Here is a 23,736-nt window from a genome sequence, read left to right on the forward strand (position 1 = left end):
CCTATCTCTATTTTTCAGAAATAAAATAAAGGCCGGGTGCAGTGGCTCACGCCTGTAATCCCAGCACATTGGGAGGCCAAGGCGGGCAGATCACGAGGTCAAGAGATCGAGACCATCCTGGCCAACATGGTGAAACCCAGTCTCTACGAAAAATACAAAAATTAGCTGGGCATGGTGGTGCGCACCTGTAGTCCCAGCTACTCAGGAGGCTGAGGCAGGAGAATCACTTGAACCCGGGAGGCGGAGGTTGCAGTGAGCCAAGATCACACCACTGCACTCCAGCCTGGTGACAGAGTGAGACTCTGTCTCAAAATAAATAAATAAATAAAGATAAAAAAATAAAATAAATAGAAATAAAAATAAATCAGAAAGACACAGTCTCTGTTCTAAAAGTCCTCAATCCATCCAGAGGCAAGCATAGTTCTAGAAGGTGTACTAGGTGCTTTGGTAATGTTGCCCAAGTACAGAATGAGGGGCATTAGATGATGGATGGATGCAACATAGCATCAAATAACATTTTTAAATAACAAGAAAGTCCCTTTTCAATTATCCTGCAAAAATAAAGTCTCCGTTTGTTTCCAATATGTCTTTAACCTCTCTGATGCTAGCTAAGCTTCCTTTTCAACAAAGAATAAGCAGGCCCCAGTCTCAGATCTCCTGCAGCCAACAGTATCCAGCTAGAAATGAATGATGTCATTTTGTTTCAGTTGTGCCTATCTCTATAATTATTGTCTATCTGTTGGCCAGTGATATTGGTTCTCCATTTCTGATAATGATAGAATATTTCCCTTTAAAATAAATTTAAGTTTCAAAAGTGAGCCAATTTAACAAAAATATTCAGCAAATAATAGTCCAGATAGTAAATGGCTATGCCTAAAATTATGAATCTAGTAAGCAGTGGTATTCAAACTCATAATCATGGTATTCAAATAACCGGTATTTGTGAAACCTTTTACTCTGGGAGCCCAGAAAAGAGGCAATTGGCATATATGCCTTGAACTGTTAACTCTCTGTTCATGAATTTTCTAATTTCCTAACAAGACAGTAAACTTCTGCACCTTCTCCCTTTGGGGATGCCTAATCCACTCATCAGGCAGTTTCATTCATTCAGAAAATAGGAAGGAAATTCAACTCAGCCCATAAAGTGGGGGGGAAAAAAAAAAAGAAAATTGAAGCACAAAGATAGACAGGGTGGGAGAGCCAACTTTGGCTTATTTTATGACACATTATAATTCATGAAGTATTTCGCCCATGAACAGTGTGGGCTACAGATCCCAGATAAGAAAATAGACCCAGCATGGCTAAGAACCTTGCACAAAGACACACATCAGTGAACCTGGCCCTTCACTCTCCATACCCTAAGTTCTTCTTGCTACATCATGCTCCTGGGGAGCCCAGTGGGGAAGGCAGCTCCTACACATACCACTGATGCTCTCAGCCTTCAGCAGGCAGAGCTGGGATGCCAGACCCTGCTCACAGGCGTGGCCTGAGTTGGTCTGAATGCAACCTCCCCAACTCCACAATGCACCGTGAGAGCAGTACATAGCAACACACACAAACTCGTAACCACGCACGGGCAGCGTGTGCAGAGAGCCAGCAGCAAACCCACACCAGCTCCGAGGACCCTGGGGCTTCCACTCTGAAGCCTTTGGGGGCTCCCATGTCTGCACAGAACAACAGAATAGCACACCCATCAAATTCCACTCCTTCTGTTTCCTGTTCCTGAAAAGGTGCTAAGACTCACAGGTCTTCTCTGAGGCCTGAGAAGCCTTCACCCTCCAATGGCCTGTGGATGAGCTAAGTGTAAGTTCCCTGGGCTAGAAGAGCCCAGAAAGAACAGATAAACAACACTGGCTAAAATATCCACAGTCAAATAGACCCCAGCCCTTACCACCTGAGAATAATCAATTCCTGAGTGGAAACTCAACAAGGCAGTAATACGAATACCAGCAGTCACCCTATCCAAGCCGAGAGTCCGACTGCCCAGGGTGCTGGGCTGGACAGAAAGTCCAACTGCTGGCCACAGTGGAGTGGTTTGCAGTAGCCGAGACTCCCAACCCAGTGATGCTCAAGGAATGGTAAACACATTCTGGGAGACATCAGAATGGACCCAGGGTTCCCTAGGAGCCATTAGGCCATAAATGGCAATTTCCATGAATCATCATGGAACCCTCTGACTTCAGCTAAGCTCCTGGGCAAGCCAAGAGAGGTAAGAGAAGATGAGGCCTCCTAAGTGCATCTGTCCCGCTCAGCAGACAGTGACACAGCTAACAGCCCCAACAGCTGCTCTTCCTTTTGCTTCCATTGTAACTGTTGCTTTGTTTTCCCTTACAATTGTGTGCACAGAACAGGGAAGGCAGGGAATAAGTGGGGTGCACCATTGCTTGTATTGGTGCCTGAATGTAAACAGGAGCATTATCTCCTCTGGAGAATGGCCTTCACTCCACACAGATTCATGAGTCCACTCAGAACAAGAGTCATCGGCCTTTTGAGCAGAATGCATCATTACATGCTGTAGGTCCACAAAATAGCAGAGCAGGAAGGGGCCTTGGAGACTGGTGGGAGCTAGGAGAACACGCACAGGTCATGATGCTGTTTGCAAGATCCTTTACAAAGGTCCTTAAAGTACCGACATGCTTAATTCCACCATTAAAACTAGGAACAATTCTGTAGAAAAACCCACAACCCAAACTAAGCCTAGAAATTAAACATGATCGGCCAATTCCACATGCTCCCATTAATATTCTCTCACTTCTCACCCACTCCTTTTGCCCTCAACAAGTACTTACTGGCAGGCAAGGAGTAACAGCTTCCAAAGGTTTAACAAAAAGATATGTTAGAACAACTGTAAATTGAGAAAACTATCTTTATTCACGTTACTTTTTAGTAAATTGCAAAAACATTATCAATTTTTTTATTTTGGTATAGACTACCTTAGTCCAAGTCATGGGAAGACAGTACTGTCAGATACACAGCTGGAGAATCCCTGATTTCACACCCAACCTTCTCTTTTTCCAGAATAGAAGTCGAGATCCAGAGAGAAGCCAGTTGGCAGCAGACAAGGTCCTAGAACCCAGGTCTTCCAGTGCTCAGCTCCCTTCTTGGGTTCAGGCACACCATGGACTAAATGACATGCTTCCAAAGCGCAGATAGCCGTGCACATGGAGAGGCAGCTGCACAGCAGCACACAGGAGCCCAGCACCATCCCGTGCCCCACAAGTGCACCTGCAGCAGGACTCCTCAGGAGCCCTCTCTGGGCAGTGCGTGCCCAGAGAGCAGGCAGTGGGCGTTCCTATTTGATCTCCCTTCATACAGCAGCCAGGCAGGACTGCCATGCTCTACCTAAGGCTTCTCCTAGGCTTTGGGGAATATGTTCAAGGGCTTGTAGGCATTTTGTGGCCATGGAACGGAACCTCAGCACAGTAAGATGGAATCTATGGACCCTACTCAGAATGTTTTTAAATGTATAAAATAATTATCCAAGGCAATAAGGAGACTAAATGTATAGAAATAGAGTTATCCAAATAGTTAAACACAAATTTGTGATATAGTAATAGACTTCCTTCTCTGTTAACACATGAAATAATGAGACCTAGAGACACATCTAAAAATTGGCATAATTTCTAAGTAGAAATGAGCATAATTTGTTTTCGAGATCTGTGCAACAAATTTGATGTGATACAAATCTATGTGTTTGTTGTTGTTGTTTTGTTTTTTGAGACAGTCTCACTCTGTCAACCAGGCTGGAGTGCAGTGAGTGGCGCAATCTCGGCTCATTGCAATCTCTGCCTCCTGGGTTCAAGCGATTCTCGTGCCTCAGCCTCTGGAGTAGCTGGACTACAGGCACGTGCCACCAAGCCTGGCTAATTTTTGTATTTTCAGTAGATACAGGGTTTCGATCATGTTGGCCAGGCTGGTCTTGAACTCCTGACCTCAGGGGATCCACCCATTTAGGCCTCCCAAAGTATTGGGATTACAGGTGTGAGCCACAGAACCTGGCTTCTGTGTGTTATTTCTATTAGTGACAGTCATAGGAACTCATCTAAATCTAGGTTTTTGCCTATATCATTAATTGAAGTAAATACTAAATGTCAGTTAAATGTTGATGAAAATAAAGATGTAATTTTCTATCATTCGAGTTTGTGGATTCTACCCCTGAATTCTATCCACAAAACCCTCAAGATTCAAGAACCCTTGATGCTGTCATATGGCCCCAGGAGTTATCAGATATAAGCACCCTAAGAAGCTGTCCAGGGGTAGCAGGGAGACTCTGTGTGCAGTGAAGGAGGACACTTAAGGCTGAAGTGGCCCAAGAACCACCCTCATCATCTGTCAAGCCCAGATATAACCATTCTGCATCCTCAGACCTCAAAGCCTTAAGGACTCTGTCTACCATGTACACCACCCAATTCAGCTAAACCTTTCAAACTTGCACAGTCCACGCCAGCATCTCAGCATCCTGAGGGTGAATTCTTCCTGGAGATCTGACAAGGGTAGGAAACACAGCTCACCCACTCCTGCTGGACCCCAGCATCTGGGGGCAGGGAGAGGGAAGGTGATTTCACCCAGACCTTCCAAACAGAGTTAAGCCTTCCCAGTCCGTCAGACCATTGGTCACCCTCCCAGGACTCTTTTCTCACCTCTGTTACTGCACTTTTAGACCCTATTTGATTCTCCCCGGTCAGGTCTGCTTCCCTTGAAAGCAGGGGCCATGTCTTATTCACCTTGGCATCCTCAGCTCCCAGCCTACCCAGGACCCAGCACCTAGTAGGTGCTCAGTAAATGTCTGCTACATGAAAAGCAGGAGAGAGGGGCCAGAGACTGAGCCTGGCAGGTCCCTCCTGGCAGCTGCTTTACAGCTGCTGTGACTGCCCAACCAGCCCCAGACCAATAAAGACCCTGAATTTATCAAGTGACGAATGCAGAAGGGCTTTCCTTCTCAACGTGTGTCTCAGAGCCCAAAACATCTAGCAGTGCCATGAAGAGGGATAATTAGCAAGATAGAGACCAACTGTCCCCCGAGTCTCTCTTCACCAAATGCAGACATTGATGTGAATGACAGTAGGAAGCACGGGTGATATTCAAGATATTTAACAACCAGCATAACACATTGCGAATCAGGGCAGGCACCAGCCACGAACACCAGGTACAGTCATACCAGGAATACCAGTCGGATAGGGAGATAATAACTTTGCTAGGAGGAAGACAGACTAGCGCAAGGAAGCCAGACTCCCTTAGCTTGTCTGCATAGACTCTATAATGTCAGTATTTAATCTGATTAAGGCATTAACCAGCAGTCTGACCTTGGGCCAGTCACATACTCTCTCTGGGCTTCAGTTCCCACTCTAAGATGAAATTAAAAGAAATTATCTCAAGCTGTTACAACTATAATGTCCTATGATGCCATCTTCTCACACATCACAGTTGGCACCTGGTAACAAAGAAAATCAGCAAAGCACACAGCTGGCTAAGGTGATGCACAGACCAGAAACCCTTGACAAGGACAACCGTGACATTCGCTGAGCTGTGCCATCTGGTACTGCAGTTTGGGATATGGCAGATCAAAGCCCAGAAACCTCCTTCCAGCCCCTTTTGAGGAATCCTAGAGATCTCCAGAAGCACCCTGTCAGTTGGTAAAAGACTCCAGACATAAAGGACTTGGAAAAGAGCCACACCCAGCTCCCTTCCTCCTCCGTGTAAACCCTCAGCCTGCTTCTCACTAGACCCACTGCCCAGTTTTGTGCAAAACCTGGACAGTGCTCATCTCTGTGACTGGGTGAGCGCCACCCCCTGGGGAGTATAAGAGAATAAAGAACAAGAGGAGCAGAAGCAAGGAGACCTTGTTTCAAGGCCCAGCCCTGCTACTCGCCCGCTTGACAAGGTGCTTTACGTTTCCTAGTCGGTGAGAAAGGGCATCAGCTGCTCTAACCTCCTCAGGGTTGGGGAGGTTGGGGTGGGGGGTGCTGAAATGAGCATCAGAGGAGAATGTTGAAGGTTAATGTTTTCATTATAGAGTCTTTGAAGATGGAAATAGACATGTACCTGGATTTGGGGGCTTGGAGGCTTGCCTTGCCCCTCCCTGCTTTCCCTGTGCATCCCCACCCCAGGCTGCCCGGAGGCGTCCCCTCTGAGATCAAATCCAGCCAGCCCTACTGTGCCTCCCTCTCTCAGCTGTGCGGTCCCAGGGGCAGGCAGGGCCTGCAGAGTTCTTTGTTGTGTTCCCCAAAGATCCCTCGGGGTAGGAAAGAGGCAAGGGAAAAGCCCAAGGTCCCAGCCTGCTGCCTCGGGGTGGGACAAGTGGGACAGGAACACAGCCAAGGCCAGGGGGAAATCATCACATGTTCCCCAGTCATTAGTGTGAGCAGCAGCGGCATAACTGTTCCTACACTCAAGAGAGCATGGCAGCATCACGAATAAGCAGTAGAGATGAGGGCATCATTAAAACCCATATTTGCATTTTCCCTGCATTTGCTATATCCTTTCCTAGGAACACAAGCCCCCATCCCACTCCAGAGGAGAAAATAGCCTCATTTTATAATGGAGTCAATGGGGGCCTGGAGATCCCCATCCTATAGAAATACACCACTCCCCGATCCAGCACCAGCAGTCTGCCCTCTGTGGATGTCCAAGACAGAGCAATGGGCAGGAAGGCCTCCAGGCGATGCTGTCACCCTGGAAAACCAAACAGCAAGGTTTTCCTAAGCCCTAGTTTCCCCAGCAAAGCAAAACCAAGCCAGACTTGAGAATTATAAGAGGAGAACTGCGTCAAGACAAGTTTTACACAGGTAAGAGTGATGAAGACAGCGGCAAGTCTGAGTGTTCGCCCTGTGAGGCAAAGGACTGATCTGGGTCCCAAAAAATGTTCAGCCAGGGCCAGCCTGTGCTTCAGAGGCCACAGAGCAGCCTCCAGTGAGGGCAAAAAGCCCAGAGTCCAGTGGGCTCGCGGCCCTGGTGCCACACGCTCCTTCTGGAAAGGAAGAATAGGTACTCCATAAATCAGTCTCGCTTTGAATACGTAACTGCTGGCCTCTGCAGAGAATCTCCGTAAATTCTGGGGAGGGAGGAAGAGAAAACTACTATAAAGTGCTTGGTTGGTTCTCCTCGGGATGACAAGGATCCCAGAAGCTCCAAAGCTCAGACGGGGTTCAAATCCCAGCAGGACCCCTTAGTGGCAGTGTGACCTTGGCCAGGCCACTCAGCCTCTCTCCTCCAAGATGGGAATAACACCCCCTTGCAGGGTATTCATGAAGACTAAATGAGCACAAGTGAAAGCAAAACCACACGTGATGAGGCTCACAAAAGGCACTCAGAAAAGTCCGTTTTCTTCCTTAAAACTATAGATTAAATCTCACTCTAAAGACAGAATTTCTGAAAGCCACCCCCACCTCTTCCTGAAAAGGAGGTGGGAAAGTGGGATAGCGACAGAGCCCGAGAAACAGTGGCAGCTGGTTTTAAGAAAGTGAAGCCTTTGGGACGCCGAGACAGGTGGATCACACAGTCAGGAGCTGAAGACCAGCCTCACCAACATGGTGAAACCCTGCCTCTACTAAAAATACAAAAATTAGCCAGAAGTGGTGTTGTGCACCTGTAATCCCAGCTACTCAAGGGGCTGAGGCAGGAGAATCACTTGAACCCGGGAGGTGGAGGTTGCAGTGAGCCAAGATTGCACCACTGCACTCCAGCCTAGGCAACACAGTGAGACTCCATCTCAAAAAAAAAAAAAAAAGAAAGAAAGTGAGGCGACATTCTGATTTTCTCAGTCCTCTCCGCTAAATGGGCCTCACTGGGAGGGCACGATGTCACACACCCAAGTTATCCCCCTTTGTCTCAGTGCTGCAATTCAGGTTGAGATGCCAGACATCCAGGCTCTGCCAGACCTACAGGGTGAGGAGTCAGGGGTCAGAGACATCTCATGGCATAGGAGGAGGGAGTCTCCTCTCTGCAGAGAAAGGATTTGGGCCATTCCTGGATTTGCACCTGATACCGAGACAGAGAGGGGAGCTCCACCTCCCGAAAGCAGCTGTGGGCCCCCAGGCTTCCCTGATGGTATGCTGTCCCTCCCAAGAACAGCCCGCAGACCTGCTGGCAATGCCAGGCCATGCTGAATTTTAAAGCCAACTTCTGCTATCAGTTCCCTGGTCCCCCAATCTCAAGAAAGCCAGCCCCTAGTAAGGGGGCACCTGCCCTCCCTGTCATGCCGTCTTCTCCATTTCCAATTTCAGCTATCTGGCTGCCCGCAAGGATGAAGCTTGGGGCCATGTCTGCTAGGATTTCAGGGCCTGCAAGGTGAGAGAAGGTCTTTAACTAAAAGTCTACAAACATGCCCCCCTGGCTTCCACAGGATTGCACTGTGCCTGGTTCTCAGACCCCTCCCTCAGGTACCCCTGGTGACACCCATGCACGTGAGTCTCTGCCTCTGCCCTGCTCGCTCTCTGGGTCAAAGCAGGAGGTTTCTTTAAGAGAGAGTGGGAGGAGGTGGGCCGACCAGACCTCCCCAGAGCTGTGTCAGAGCCTGTTCAGCTCACCCACTCGCAGTCCCACCAGGACTACAGGGAACTCTCTGGACACTCAAGGCTGGGGCAGTCTCCTGAACTGCTTAAATTAGCCTCCCACTCTGACGCAATGCACAGCACCAACAGGTGGCCCTCATTTATATGAATTGGTAGTGAAGGTGCAGATGTCTCTGTCACCCGTAAGCATCTCCAACGATGTCTTTAAATGAAATTCTAATGAAATGGTCAAACTAAGAAAGCAAATGTTCATACTTGAAAGAAAATTTAGTATTTTATCAAATGACATATAAAGACATTTGATAAAATACTGAATTGTCTTTAAAACATGAACATGGACAACATCAATACATGGAAATATGCACAAAAAATGAAAAAGTGAAATGCCAAATGGAAGGTATGCACCAATTATCATCCTGTCAAAAGCATGCCCAGGTATCAAGGAGGGTGGGAAGTGAATTCTCTGATATTCAAACAGAGTTCAGTGGATGCGAAGTTCTTTTGATCTGTAAGGCTAAGTGAATCATTTTTAATGGGTCTCTGATAGGAACCCATTGCTCTCCATTTGCCTTCAAGTCAATGAACCCAGAGCCTAAAAGATAGCCCAGCTCAGAAGGGTGGGACAGCTGAGCAGGTGGGGCCACCGCACCTACTCCAGACTGCCACCAGGTGCGGTCAAGCAAGTCTCCCTTCTCCTGTGAGGCCCCCATTCCAGGCTGCCGCTCACAGCCAAGGCCAAGCGTCTTAACGTGGTGAGAAGTTGTTCAGAACCTCACAGGCTCCAGCTGATGAATCTCCAAGCACGGTTTAACACCAACATGGCATGGAGGGAGCGGCGGATATCACAGAATGCTGGCCCCAAAGGAGGCGACGATTCATTCTCCATCCTTTTCTGCAGTGGCACACAACTGGAAGCAACCTAAGTGTTCATTATTACTAGGGGAGTGACTAGGTACACTGTGGTGGCTGCAAACGGCTCACTCATTAAAATAATGGAGTCTGGCCAGGCACTGTGGCTCACCCCTCTAATCCCAGCACTTTGGGAGGCTGAGGTGGATGGATCTCTTGAGGTCAGGAGTTCAAGAACAGCCTGGGCAACATGGTGAAGCCCCGTCTCTACAAAAAATACAAAAATTAGCTGGGCATGTTGGCACACACCAGTGGTCCCAGCTACTCAGGAGGCTGAGGCAGGAGGATCACTGGCACCTGGGAAGTTGAGGCTGCAGTGAGCTGAAATCACACTGCTGCAATCCAGCCTGGGTGACAGAGTGAGGCCTGGTCTCAAAAATAAATAAAAATAAAATAATGGAATCAATGTACATGCAGAATATGAATGGATCTGAAAAATAAAGTGCCAGAGAAAAAAGTGAAAAACAGAATGGGCTATAAAATAGTATCTTCTATGTAAATTAAGAATGCATACAGTTCTGAGAAACTGTCACCACCAAGAGAAGTCTAAGGAGACCTGACAACTCTGAATAGAAAAATCGTAGCAGGTTAAAAAAAAAAAAAAGGCAGCAATAAGGAAATCTGAATAAAGTGTGAATTTTAGTTAATGATAATGTGTCAATATTAGTTAACTGTAACAAATGTATCCTATTAATGTAAAGTGTTAATAATACAGGAAACTGGGAATGGGGTAGATGGAAACTCTCTGTACAATCTTCCAATTTTTCTGTAAGTCTAAAACTGTTCTATACAATAAAGTATTTTTTTTAATTAAAAAAAAAACACTATATCTTTTCCAGAACGATGATGCATTGGAATGACTGCCTGCGAGGTAGCAGGCAGTGCAGAGTCAGGGGGAGATTTAAATAAATAACCCAAGAGTTATTGTGCAGACCAGTGACAGTAATGTGCCATGGCTGAAAAGTAGAGTAAACTCAACGCTTTGCACGCGAGGTCCCAACACTGATCATAATAACTATCTTTTGGAAGACAGAGACAACACTGCAAGACAGCAGGCCACAATGAAAGGTGGAGGCTCTGATGACAGGGACGCTGGGAGAGGCTGTGCCAGCCTCATGAAGAAGTGTCGAGTGGCCTTGAAGCCATGGGTAGGGGCTGAGAGGGAGGAGTCTGGGTGGTTATACAACAGGAACAACAACCCAGGACCCCAGTCTAACACTGATCAGTCCCAAGAGCCATCTCTTTGCCCTCCAAATTCCCAGCCAAAGCGGGGAACATCTGACAGAAACCAGAATGAAGCATGGTGGGGAGACAGGGGCAGCCGAGATGGGCAGTGGTGTTGAGAGTAGCATTAAGGTGGCCAGGACCGTTACATTTTAATTTCAGATCCACAGTAAATAATTTTTAGTGTACGTCCCCAATATTTCATTGTACATGCTAAGAAAAAAAAAGTATTCATTGTTGAACTGAAATTCAAATTTAACTAGGCATGCTGCATTTTTGTTTGCTAAACCTGGCAACTGTAAATAATAATAATAGCAGTAATATTCTTTGTTAGTGTTCTAGGTACTTTATTTAGTTACCTTGTTTCATCTTCATAATAACCCAGTGAAGAAGGTACTGTTATTATTATTCTCTTTTTTCTTTTTTGGAGACGGAGTCTTGCTCTGTCACCCAGGCTGGAGTGCAGTGGTGCCATCTTGGCTCACTGCAACTTCCACCAGGGTTCAGGCAATCCTCCTGCCTCAGGCTCCAGAGTAGCTGTGACTACAGATGCGCACCACCACACCCAGCTAATTTTTTGTATTTTTAGTAGAGACAGGTTTTCACCGTGTTGGCCAGGCTGGTCTCAAACTCCTGACCTCAAGCAATCCATCCGCCTCACCATCCCAAAGTGCTGAGATTACAGATGTGAGTCACTGCACCCAGCCCTGTTATTTCCTTTTTATAGACCAGGAAGCTTTACCAAAAGGATGAGGTAACCTGCCCAAGGTCATGAGCTAGTAAGTCAGGCCTGGAATGTGAACATATGTAATTGGCCTTAAGAGCTCACCCTCTTGAGCACTGCTTCCCAACTGAGCAGCTGAGTGAAGCCCTGGCCTCTGCTCCCTAAGACCCAACAACAGAGGTATGCACTGCAGCTCCCACACTGGTAAGTTCCTGGAGCTCAGAATGCATCTTTACCTTGGAGACACCATGTTAGCAGACTCCAGCTGGAGCCACCAAGTGGCTTCAGGTTTCAAAAAGTAAAAATCAGCACTCCCACAGCAAGGAAGCCTAACACATCCCTAAGAGAGCACCCTCTTCCTACATGGGTGGAAAGACTAACCCAAGAAGAATATCTTCTGCCTTAAAGGTCTGGCAAGGCAGCACAGGCCAGCACCACGAGGCATGAGTCAGGCCACATGCCATTCTGCCTAGGGATGAGTGAAAGGAAAGGATGAATGACCTCCGGGGATCCCTTCCGGTTTGAGGAGAGCATTAACTTGAATCTTTTTTTTTTTTTTTTTTTTTGAGACAGAGTCTCCCTCTGTCGCCTAGGCCGGAGTGCAGTGGCACAATCTCAGCTCACTGCAACCTCCACCTCCCGGGTTCAAGCGATTCTTCTGCCTCAGCCTCCCAAGTAGCTGGGACTACAGGCAAGCACCACCACGCCTGGCTAACTTTTTGTATTTTTAGTAGAGACAGTGTTTCACCATATTGGCCAGGCTGGTCTTGATCTCTTGATCTCATGATCCTCCAGCCTCGGCCTCCCAAAGTGCTTGGATTACAGGCATGAGCCACCGCACCCAGCCAACTTAAATCTTATCAGGCAAACTTCTGATGAAAATGGCACCTCAAGCCTCAGCATGACACCTTTTAAAATCATCATAATGAGCATTTATTGAGCACCTATTATGTACCAGACACTGTGCTGAAATTTTCATTGCCCCATCTAATGATGAGGCATGTTTAAGTATAACCCAGTAAGGCATCTATTATTTTGCAGATAAGGGACCTGAGGTTCAGGGAGGTCACTCATATACCTAGCTGACACTTATTAAGCACCTATATGTGCCAGAGTCTGTCCTGGGTGCTGGGGATGTGCAGCGAACCAAACAAGATCTCTGCCTTCATGAAGCTAGTGGGAGCACAGATAAAAAACAAACAAAAAAAGTCTATCATTGTTATTCCAGGTGGCAATGCTAAGTGTGATGAAGAAAAGTAAGGCAGGATCGAGGGACAGAGAGGGACGGGGTGGGGGTATTTTGGCTAGGATGGTCAGGGAAGATGTCAGGAAGGAGGTGACATTTGAGCAGAGACCTGAACAGAGGGAATGTGATGCACAGGTCTGAGGAAGAGTGCCCAAAGCAGAGAGGGCAATAGCACAAAGACCTGAGGTCAAGGTGATCAGCCCACACCCAAGATGAGGCCCATGACCTGGAGGAGGGTAGGGAGGGTGGGAAGGGCAGGAATGAGTTTGGGGGAGATGGCAAGGGAAGGTCTTTTTTTTTTTTTGAGACGGAGTCTCGCTCTGTCTCCCAGGCTGGAGTGCAGTGGCGCAATCTCGGCTCACTGCAAGCTCCGCCTCCCGGGTTCATGCCATTCTCCTGCCTCAGCCTCCCAAGTAGCTGGGACTACAGGCGCCCACCACCACACCCAGCTAATTTTTTGTATATTTAGTAGAGACAGGGTTTCATCGTGTTAGTCAGAATGGTCTCGATCTCCTGACCTCGTGATCCGCCCACCTCAGCCTCCCAAAGTGCTGGGATTACAGGCGTGAGCCACCTCACCTGGCAAGGGAAGGTCATTTTTAAAGGATCACTGCGGTGTGGATAAATGGATGGATGGATGGTTGGATGGATGGATGGATGGATGGATGGATGGATACATGGGTGGGTGGACAGATGGGTGGATGAATGGATGGATGGGTGGATATGTGTATGAATGGATTTCCATGGATTCCCTTGCACTGACCAGAGGTGAGAGCATCTATAGCTTATAGGTTGATAAAATATGTCCTATGTATGTCCCAACTCAGTTTCCAAATACATCTCAAATCAGCTCCCTCAGGGGACCCCAGACAAGCGCATTCCTTAGTGAATGAGACTGATATAGAGGAATTTTATTCCAAAATTCAACAAGGAAACTAGGTTTTCCTCCCAAGGAAACCATATGGAGAAGGCCACCAGATGTGGCCTGAGAATGTCAAGAAGAAATTTCTTGCCTTTAATGTCTAACTAGGCTAACTCCCAACTCCCAAAGAACAGATTGGCACACCACCACCACCCCACGACTACTATCTGGAATCCCCTAATCAGGACCACTAGCAACACAAGACTCTTTCTCAAGTCCTTGGGCAAGAAAATCTGGTTTCTCCAGGCCAGGCTCAGTGGCTCATGCCTGTAATCCCAGCACTTTGGGAGGCCGAGGCGGGTGGATCACGAGGTCAGGAGATTGAGACCATCCTGGCTAACACGGTGAAATCTTGTCTCTACTAAAAAAAAAATACAAAAAAATTAGCCGGGAATGGTGGCGGGCACCTATAGTCCCAGCTATTCGGGAGACTGAGGTAGGAGAATGGCAGGAACCCAGGAGGCGGAGCTTGCAGTGAGCCAAGATCACGCCACTGCACTCCAGCCTTGGTGACAGAGCGAGACTCCATCTCAAAAAAAATTAAAAAAAAAAAAAGAAACAAACAAAATCTGGTTTCTCCAGCAGGAAAAAAAGTCCACCTGCCAGAATAAAGCCTAGGCTCTCCGTCAGGTGGCACTGCTCACTAGGAGCCCGGTTCTGTGGTACCATTCCATCTCCAAGTCCCTGGCCACCCACCTGACTCACCTCCAAGTCCTTCTCAAGCTCCAGCCCAGCCTCCATCAGATTGTGCTCAAATTCCTCCCGCTGCTCCTTCCTCTCCTCCTCCAGGGCATCGAGCGGCCCCAGCTCAATGTCACCCGGGCCCCCAGCATGAGGCTCCTTGCCTGTCTCCCCATTGGAGACAATAGCCAGCGAGTGGCCAGGGAAGCCTTGAGCCAGGTGCGCCCCGCGTTTCCGATAGTGGTAGGCGAGCACATAGTCGACCTTCCTCTGATTGTCATGGACGTGCATGCGGTTAAGACGGGCCTCCAAGGACACAGGCTCATTGGCATCCAGATAGTTGTTGATGACCTGGCCAGAGAGAGAGGAGAGGCAGGGCAAGGTCTGGTGAGTAAGGGGTGAGAAACAGAGGAGGCTGATCTATGCTCTGGGCTCAGGGAAATGGACTCAGAAGCAAGCCCCTCAGGCCCAAAGGCCCCCAGTGCCCCCAGTAAAACGACCGAATGGCCTAAGTTAATCTGTCACGCCAGCTTGCAAAGCCCTCCACCCACCTGTTGACAGTCTGGGCATCGGTGCCTTCACACATGCTCCAGCATCCATGCACACACACACTCACACACAGACTGTACCTGCAGCAGCAAACCCCTCACAACCGCACCTCCTGCCTCCACACACAGAAACACACGCCCACGCCTGCACACACACATGCAAGCACCTGCAAATGCACACGCAGCCACCTCTACCCTTGTCTCCCTGCACCAGCACTCCTGCACCATACAGGTGAAGGGGCCTGTGTACACACGTATCTACCCGAGTGTGCTCTAACACACACACCCCCTTCCACAGGCACCATGGCCCACACACGCTCACCTCCTTGCAGATCTGCACCTCTGCCTGCAAATACACTACATATTTAAACACAGAATACTCACAGGCAGGTTCTCTGGATCCATTGGAACAAAGACCAATTTCTAGTCACCAGACCCGACCCCTACCCTCCCACCCACGGGAATTCACCAGGCACTATTCACAGCCCCACATCCTCCTCTCCAGCCACTGGTGAGGACCCTGTCAAAGACAGCAGCAGGGAACTGACTTCTGCTGTCTTCCACTCCAGAGGTGGGGAGGTGGAAAGAAGAGGAGGAGAGAGAACACGATGAAGCAGGGGAGGGACCGGCCTCTCCCCGTGGGTGTTTCCCTGTTTATTACTGGTTTGAAACCCAGCTGCCTCTGCAGCCACCTGAGAGGTCACCTGGGCAACCAGATGAAGCTCCAGGCACAAGGGAGAGACTCAGAGCCACCATAGCAGAGAAGACAGTTGCTCAGGCTTGCAGGAGGGAACCAGGGGGCCTGCAGACCAACTGGCAGCATCGACTGGCCTCCCATGCCTCTTCCTTTCTTGACCCTCATCCGACCAGAACAGGGCACTGGGAAAGTGGACCTGACTTGGAGACAGAAGAGAAAAGGCCCTACCCAAACCCTAGGCCTCTCTCTTTCACGCACACACGTGCTCCCAACTGGAGGATCCCCCGGACCAGAGGCTCCTTGGGGGCCTCCAACAGGGCCGGCCTATCCCCCCACCCCATCCCCGCCCAGTACTCACAGAGCTGCTGCGGGTGCTCTCTCCACCGCAGGGCTGGCCAGGATCTCTGTTGGAACTGCCCTGCAGACCTGGGGCCCGGGGACCTGGCATCTTGAGATACTGCTGTCCATGTTTGGGGCCCTGGCCCCCTCTGGCCCCTGCCTGAGGGCTCAGCCGGCGTGGGGAGCCAGGGAGCAGGGGGATATCTGTGAGAGGGAAAGACAAGGGAGGAAAAACAGGCTCAGATGAAGGAAATCCAAGACACTGAGGTATTGAGCGTACTCAGACACTAGCCTTGAGAAAATGGCCCATTTTGCTTCACAGCTGCCTTCTTGGTTAGTCCCTAAAACCCAGGTTCACATCGGCCACAGGGGAGGGAGCACGGAGAAGGAAGTGCGGCCCCCTGACTGCACACACACGCACACACACACACGCACACACATATACACACACACACATACACACACACACGCGCACACACATGCACACACGCACACACATACACACGTACACACAGCGTGGAGCCACCAGCAGGAGCTCCTTCGGATCAAGGCTGTCATAATCTCTCATAATTCCCAGACAAGAAAGGGGTGGCATCGAGCAAGCCAGGGTGGTGGGGGGGCACTGCCTGGAGAGACACCTTGAATTAATACCAAAGGCTTAGGCTTTGGGCCTCTCCCGTGGCAGCAGCACCAGCCGGCACCCTGGCCAGTCCCCACCTCCCTCGGGGAGAGAGCAAGGACAGACCAAGGGGGCCCTCTGAACAACTGAACAAAGGACTATCCTCCAGTGTCCTTTCAGGGTCCTCACGCACCTGCTGCCTCTACCCAGGCCCCAGAGGTCCGCAGCCCCTTCTCGGCAGGAATGCAGGACTACTTCAGAAAAATTCCAGTGTCTCCCCTGAAGGGAAAGGTCCCCAGTAGGTGATGGAATGACCACATGTTAGAATTGGAGGGAACTGAGAGAGTAGATACTCCAGCTGCACTTTGCACAGACCCCCCTGGAACCATGAGTTGCCAAGGTCTCAGGGCAGGTCAGACTCAATCTATTCTCTCCTCTGAGAAACACTTCCTAGCAAAGCAACACAGCCAGTGCCCAGGCTTAAACCTCAGCTCTGCCACTTGCCAGCTCTATGAACTCTTTGTGCTTGTTCTCTAGCTGTAAAATGAGAATCTCAAACTTGCAGGATTGCAGTGAGAATGAGAATAAGAGATAATGCCTGCAAAGCACCCAGAGCAGTGATTAGCCTGACGGCATGTGATCAAAGGCTGTGATTAGAATTGTTAGTGTTTGCATTTTAACCTCCAAGTGAGCAGAAATAACACCTTATGCCTCCAACTCAGCCCTAAGCACCTGCTCAGTGAATGAATGAACAAAAGGCAACTCTACTGGTCTGTTGAAACAGAACTCCTGGCCCTTTGCCAACTTGTGGAGCAGCCCCTTAGGTGCTCAGCCCTCCAGCGCAGTTTCAGGGGGCCTAGAACATTCGGTCCCTGCACTTGAGAAACATAATCTCTTTATGAAGATAGAGCTGACATGCAGGAAACACAATTGTAACCAGCAGAGGAAAGCTTTCATCATTCCTTTCTATACTGTGGGCTCTAGTCCACACTGTGGGAGACCAGAAGGACTAAGTCAAAGTCAGCTTCTGGGGTAATTGAGCCAGAGCTGGGTCCTGGAGGGTGGGTAGCTTCTGAAAGGCCGGGAGGCAGGGGAGGCACTCCCTAGGGAGACAGCACAGAAGGGCAGGCGTGGGCACGCCTTGTGGGAGGAAAATGAAAACTCAGGACCCCATATCACTCTGCCAAAAGGAAAATATTAAGCTGAAAGCTGAGTCAGGCAAGACGCTGCCTTTCCTTTTGTTCCTAAGCAGACAGCTACAGATAAAAGGCTAGATAGCTCCACAGGCAGCTACTCTATATTCACCTTGTCCAAAGCGCAAGATGAATACATCATTGATAATTCCCTAACTGCTCCTTTTCTCTTGCAACATGAAGATTCCCACAGCCTCCCTCTTTCCCCCGCAGCCTGCTTTTCCCCGTTAAATATTGAAGCCCTCAAAACTATCTTTGGAGAAAGACACAGACCTCTCTTCCAACCACATCCTTAATGTTGGCAAAATAAACTAAATTGATTGAGGCCTGTCTCAGATATTTTTTGGTTTACATGTGATGGGGCTCAGGCTTAGGGCTCTAAAAAAGGGGCTTCCTCCCTTGTGCCCAATCTCACCTCCTCCCACTTCCCTTGTGCCTTCCTGCATGCCTGTCCCCCAAGTACCTGAGAACAGAACTTGGAACAGAAGGACTCTACCCCAGAGAAGACCTTGAAACCTCTAGATGCATGTCTAAAAAGCTCAAGACCAATGGATACATCACTGGGGCACATGATAAAGATGATGTTCACTCAAGGGCCACCCTGCCCTGGCAGCTACATTCAGATTTGCACCTGTGGCTCAGAGTAGCTCAGATTCAAGGGCAATGCAAAGCTTTGGTCCAGCTGCTGTCCAGGAACCACCATCCCCTAAAGGTGCCACCTGGAGTTTGAGGATGACATTCAGGGCCCTCACTAGCCATCACAGTTGCTCCCCCGGCTCGCTCTCTGACACACGGATCCGGCTGCTTGAGAACTCTGCTTCCCTTCTCTCCCTCTCCCCACAAGTGATTAGAGCACAGCACACGGTTCAGCCATCCCAGCTGTCCCAGCTCTGGAGAGGCACTCCAGGCAATAAAGACACAAGGGAGCCACCTTCAGACGTGAGAGGAAGGCCGAGGGGAACATGAGTGACGCCTGCCCTCAGGAAGGGGAAGGGTGGGGCAGGTGAGCACACACCTTGAGAACTCCCTAAGAAGCTTAGAAGAGGTGAATGAGGTCAATTAGAAGGAAAGGCCGTCATACACAGCCTGTGGAACGTGTCACCCATTTGGAAAGACTCTTTCCTTCCTTCACCGTTGCCTTGAACAACAGATCCTTGGGTGTTCATGACTGCAATGCCATGAGGGTGGGGGCATGGCTTACCCATGTCTGGGTTGAGGAGATGGATGACCCCAAGGCTGGGGCCTGGGCCTTTCTCCATGTTCCAGCTCTCTCCCTGGGCACTCTCATCCATTCCAGAGACCTTCACTGTCACCTATTGCTGACGATGCCCAAGTTTCACTCTAACTCTTGCTCTCCTGCAGGCACCAGGTCCACACATTCCCCTGCTGGCTCAGCATCTATACTTGGATGTTTCCCAGCCCCTCAAAGTCAACATGCCCAAATCCAAACATATGATCTTCTCCAAAACAGGATTCTTTTTCAGCATTTCCTGCTCCTGCAAATGCTCCATCAAACAGTCAACGAGCTGGAAATCCAGAAGCAGCCTTGATAGCCGTTTTTCCTCATGCCCCATATCCAATTTGGTACCAATCCTATAAATTTTACCCTTGAAATATCTGCCAAACCCCTCTGTTCTTCACCCCTCCACGAGTCCCACCCTAGTGCCAGCTCTCAGCCTCCTTCACCTGGGGGACAGCAATGCCCTCCTAACAGGTCTCCCTACTCCCTGTCCCTGTTCCCCAAGAGGCAGCCAGGGGTCCTTACAAAACATCCATCTGGCCATGACACCCTCAAGAGCACAAACTTATGGGGCTCCCATGGCTCTCGGGCTGGGACCCTGCATACTGCCCCGCCAGTCTCCACCCCCTCTCCTGCTGGCTCCCTAGGGTCCCGCCATACACCTCTGCTCCAGCACACCACGCTCCCCAGCCCAGCATCCTACATGCATTCTTCCCTCTGCCTGGACCACGCTTCCCTACACACTCTTCATCTGGTTGCGGGCCACCTACTATTTTGGTCCTTAGGGACCCAGAAAATCCAAAGCAATCCATTCTTGTTTCAAAAAGCTGCTAATCAAGGTGTTAAGACCAGAATATTCAGATACTACTAGAAAAGCTGATTTCCTTCCAACCTAGACATGAGTAAGGTTCCACAAGCTGGGTGGTGCAGGATTGGGAGGAGGTGCAGGCCACAAGGACCCATGTGATGTTGTTGGAGGAAGGCCTCGCCACTAGCACCCTGCCCCAAGACAAGCCCTTTCTCTGAGCTTAGTTTTTACTTCCGTGGTTGGGGGAAGGGTGTCATTATTATATCTTTTCCTCATAAAGTGAGTGTGATGATACAGTAAGAGAAAAGATCAACATTCCTTGGAAGTACATGAGCTATGAAAAATGCACAGGATAATTATCAAACCCTACTTCAGGACGTCCGTGCTGCCTCCTTCATCCGTCTCTTCTCCCCTTCATTCCAGCTGCTCTGCTTCAAGTCCCTGGAATTCCCTTTCTCTCCCAGCCCACTGCCTGCTCACCAGCCACTTCCTCCTGGAAGCTTCCCCAGACTAAGCAGGAGAAGCACTGGCTGGCTGTCCCCACCATTAGTACAAGTGGATTTACTCATCAGGGATGACCTTTAGGTACAGTCTTGGCTGTTTCATATCAGTGGCTTCAGGCAAGACCTCTGTCCCTTCTCATTGGAGCCAACCTCACCACCTCCCAGGACTGCAGGTACCTTAGGTCACTCTACAGAGGCAGATGAAGAAGGGGCAGGATCAGAGACGTTGAGAGAAAAGAACAGAGACTGAAAGATGGAGAGGCCCAAATCGCAATGAAAAAATAGGTGAAGGCTGTTTTCAGAGTCTCCCCAAACCAGTCCTTCCGAAATCTCCTTTCTGAGCCTGCCCAAAGCCCCTCCTCAGCTTCTGTGCCCCATATTCCACCCTCCACTGTCCATCTACCATCAGGGCTTCCAATGACCATTTCCTCATTTAACCACTGGCTCCTTTGCTAATCAGCTAATTTACACCAAAGTACAAACAGCCCATACTGACGTCCTGATATTGGTAAAAAGCATTTTGAAAACATTAAAAGGTTCTGCAGATGGCAGAAGCCCACATCCTGATGGGGCAGAGGTCATAGCCTGAAGGCATAATCTCTAATGGGGTGAGGGGAAGGGGGCTGAGAGGCAGGAGTTCTGGCTGGAACCTCCAAATAATGCTACATCCCCAGACAGTCTGGCAGGAACCTTCAAGGTCACTGCATAGGGCCGAGAGCTAGAAAGGCCCTTCTGAACAGGGGAGAGGGGCAGGCACAGAGTGTGGAGAGCTGGTTAAGAGTGAGAGAGGCTTGGGCATGTAGCTGACAGTGGAAACACCAAAGCCAAGGAGACCAGGAGACACAGTCAGGAGCAAGACAGGGCCAGATTGTGCAGAGAAAGGGCAGAAAGTGAGTTCACTAGGCATGGAGTGGGGGGCAAGGTGAGTCAGCAGGGACCTAGGCAGCTTCCAGAGCCTCCAAGAGAGACCAGCAGCAGGAGGAAGAGGTGTCCTGAGGGAGCTGGACTTCTGGGCAATTGGGCTTTTCCTCTGAGTTTCTCTCTTGGCATCATTACTGTCTCATTCCTAACTCCTGGTGGCTGAAGTATGAAGGGCCCTGAAATGAGGGGCCACCTCCATCCTCAACCTCCCAAAGCCACTGCTTCTAGCAAAACCAGACAGGCCCAGGGCTGCCCTGTGGGGAGACAGAGCATCTGCACTCTCCCAGGCTTCTGCACTAGTCTACTTTCCTTCCTCACTATCTACTTTCCTTCCTCACTAGTCTACTTTCCTTCCTCACTATCTACTTTCCTTCCTCACTAGTCTACCTTCTTTCCTCACTAGTCTACTTTCCTTCCTCTCTAGTCTACCTTCCTTCCTCACTAGTCTACTTTCCTTCCTCTCTAGTCTACTTTCCTTCCTCACTAGTCTACTTTCCTTCCTCTCTAGTCTACCTTCCTTCCTCACTAGTCCACTTTCCTTCCTCACTAGTCTACTTTCCTTCCTCACTAGTCCACTTTCCTTCCTCACTAGTCTACTTTCTTTCCTCACTAGTCTACTTTCCTTCCTCTCTAGTCTACCTTCCTTCCTCACTAGTCCACTTTCCTTCCTCACTATCTACTTTCCTTCCTCACTAGTCTACTTTCCTTCCTCACTAGTCTACTTTCCTTCCTCACTAGTCTACTTTCCTTCCTCACTAGTCTACTTTCCTTCCTCACTAGTCCACTTTCCTTCCTATCTACTTTCCTTCCTCACCAGTCTACTTTCCTTCCTCTCTAGTCTACTTTCCTTCCTCACTAGTCTACTTTCCTTCCTCTCTAGTCTACCTTCCTTCCTCACTAGTCCACTTTCCTTCCTATCTACTTTCCTTCCTCACCAGTCTACTTTCCTTCCTCTCTAGTCTACTTTCCTTCCTCACTAGTCTACTTTCCTTCCTCTCTAGTCTACCTTCCTTCCTCACTAGTCTACTTTCCTTCCTCTCTAGTCTACTTTCCTTCCTCACTAGTCTACTTTCCTTCCTCTCTAGTCTACTTTCCTTCCTCACTAGTCTACTTTCCTTCCTCTCTAGTCTACCTTCCTTCCTCACTAGTCCACTTTCCTTCCTCACTAGTCTACTTTCCTTCCTCACTAGTCCACTTTCCTTCCTCACTAGTCTACTTTCCTTCCTCACTAGTCTACTTTCCTTCCTCTCTAGTCTACCTTCCTTCCTCACTAGTCCACTTTCCTTCCTATCTACTTTCCTTCCTCACCAGTCTACTTTCCTTCCTCTGTAGTCTACTTTCCTTCCTCACTAGTCTACTTTCCTTCCTCTCTAGTCTACCTTCCTTCCTCACTAGTCCACTTTCCTTCCTCTCTAGTCTACTTTCCTTCCTCACTAGTCTACTTTCCTTCCTCTCTAGTCTACTTTCCTTCCTCACTAGTCTACTTTCCTTCCTCTCTAGTCTACTTTCCTTCCTCACTAGTCTACTTTCCTTCCTCTCTAGTCTACCTTCCTTCCTCACTAGTCCACTTTCCTTCCTCACTAGTCTACTTTCCTTCCTCACTAGTCCACTTTCCTTCCTCACTAGTCTACCTTCCTTCCTCACTAGTCCACTTTCCTTCCTCACTATCTACTTTCCTTCCTCACTAGTCTACTTTCCTTCCTCACTAGTCTACTTTCCTTCCTCACTAGTCTACTTTCCTTCCTCTCTAGTCTACCTTCCTTCCTCACTAGTCCACTTTCCTTCCTATCTACTTTCCTTCCTCACCAGTCTACTTTCCTTCCTCTCTAGTCTACTTTCCTTCCTCACTAGTCCACTTTCCTTCCTCACTAGTCTACTTTCCTCCCTCACTAGTCTACTTTACTTCCTCTCTAGTCTACTTTCCTTCCTCACTAGTCTACTTTCCTTCCTCTCTAGTCTACCTTCCTTCCTTACTAGTCTATCTTCTTTCCTTACTAGTCTACATTCTTTCCTTATAAGCCTTCCTTCCTTGTGATTACGTAGGGCTTGATGGAAGGAATCACATTCTGTTTAGCTTTAATTCCCAATGTTTTATACAATACCTTGGCAAGTTAAATGGGTCTGCAATGAATGAACAGAAATGTGAAATACTGCATGTATATCATCCCCACCCCAACCTCCCAAAGAATGGTCATTTGCTGTGCTTGGAGCCTGGCATGATGGTGTGGGTAATGGGGGTATAGGGGGAAGGCAGCAGTGGATGAGTGTTGGGAGATGAAGTGGTCCAGACAGGTAGGTGCGGACTTGATCACGAAAGACCCTGTATGTCATATACGACAATTTGGTCTTCATCCTAAGAAGAGTAGGCAACCATGGGCCTGCTGAAGGCATGCCCTCGTAGGAGCCTGAGAGAGACCTGGGTGCTTTCAGATTTGAAGACCCTACCCCCGGACCCCTCCTCAAGTGCCCTGGGCACTTCATTTCAGTTAGAATCAACATTTACACCCAGGTCTCATCGTGCTTCTTGCATGAATTGGACCCAGGACAACAACCAAAATTTGAAGCTCCAGGCTTAAAATTTGGGCCCAATGGCCCTCCTGATTACCCCACCCCTTGCCCCAGAGGTCCTGCAGAACAGCACTTCCCTCAGTC

General features: G+C 49.0%; 1 protein-coding gene across 2 annotated transcripts in view; it reads right to left on the minus strand.

Moving 5' to 3' along the window:
* The window catches only part of ANO2 (anoctamin 2), a 388,517-nt gene that overhangs the window by 350,907 nt on the left and 13,874 nt on the right, over positions 1 to 23,736 (minus strand). For both annotated transcript variants that reach the window (XM_054526733.2, XM_054526736.2), the window contains exons 2-3: positions 15,820 to 16,004; positions 14,241 to 14,567 (exon numbers count right to left, since the gene is read on the minus strand). In XM_054526733.2, the coding sequence (XP_054382708.1) occupies positions 14,241 to 14,567; positions 15,820 to 16,004 (512 nt within the window). The remainder of the gene's footprint in view (positions 1 to 14,240; positions 14,568 to 15,819; positions 16,005 to 23,736) is intronic.

The sequence above is a fragment of the Pongo abelii genome, chromosome 10, assembly GCF_028885655.2.
Source record: "Pongo abelii isolate AG06213 chromosome 10, NHGRI_mPonAbe1-v2.0_pri, whole genome shotgun sequence".
Taxonomy (NCBI): domain Eukaryota; kingdom Metazoa; phylum Chordata; class Mammalia; order Primates; family Hominidae; genus Pongo; species Pongo abelii.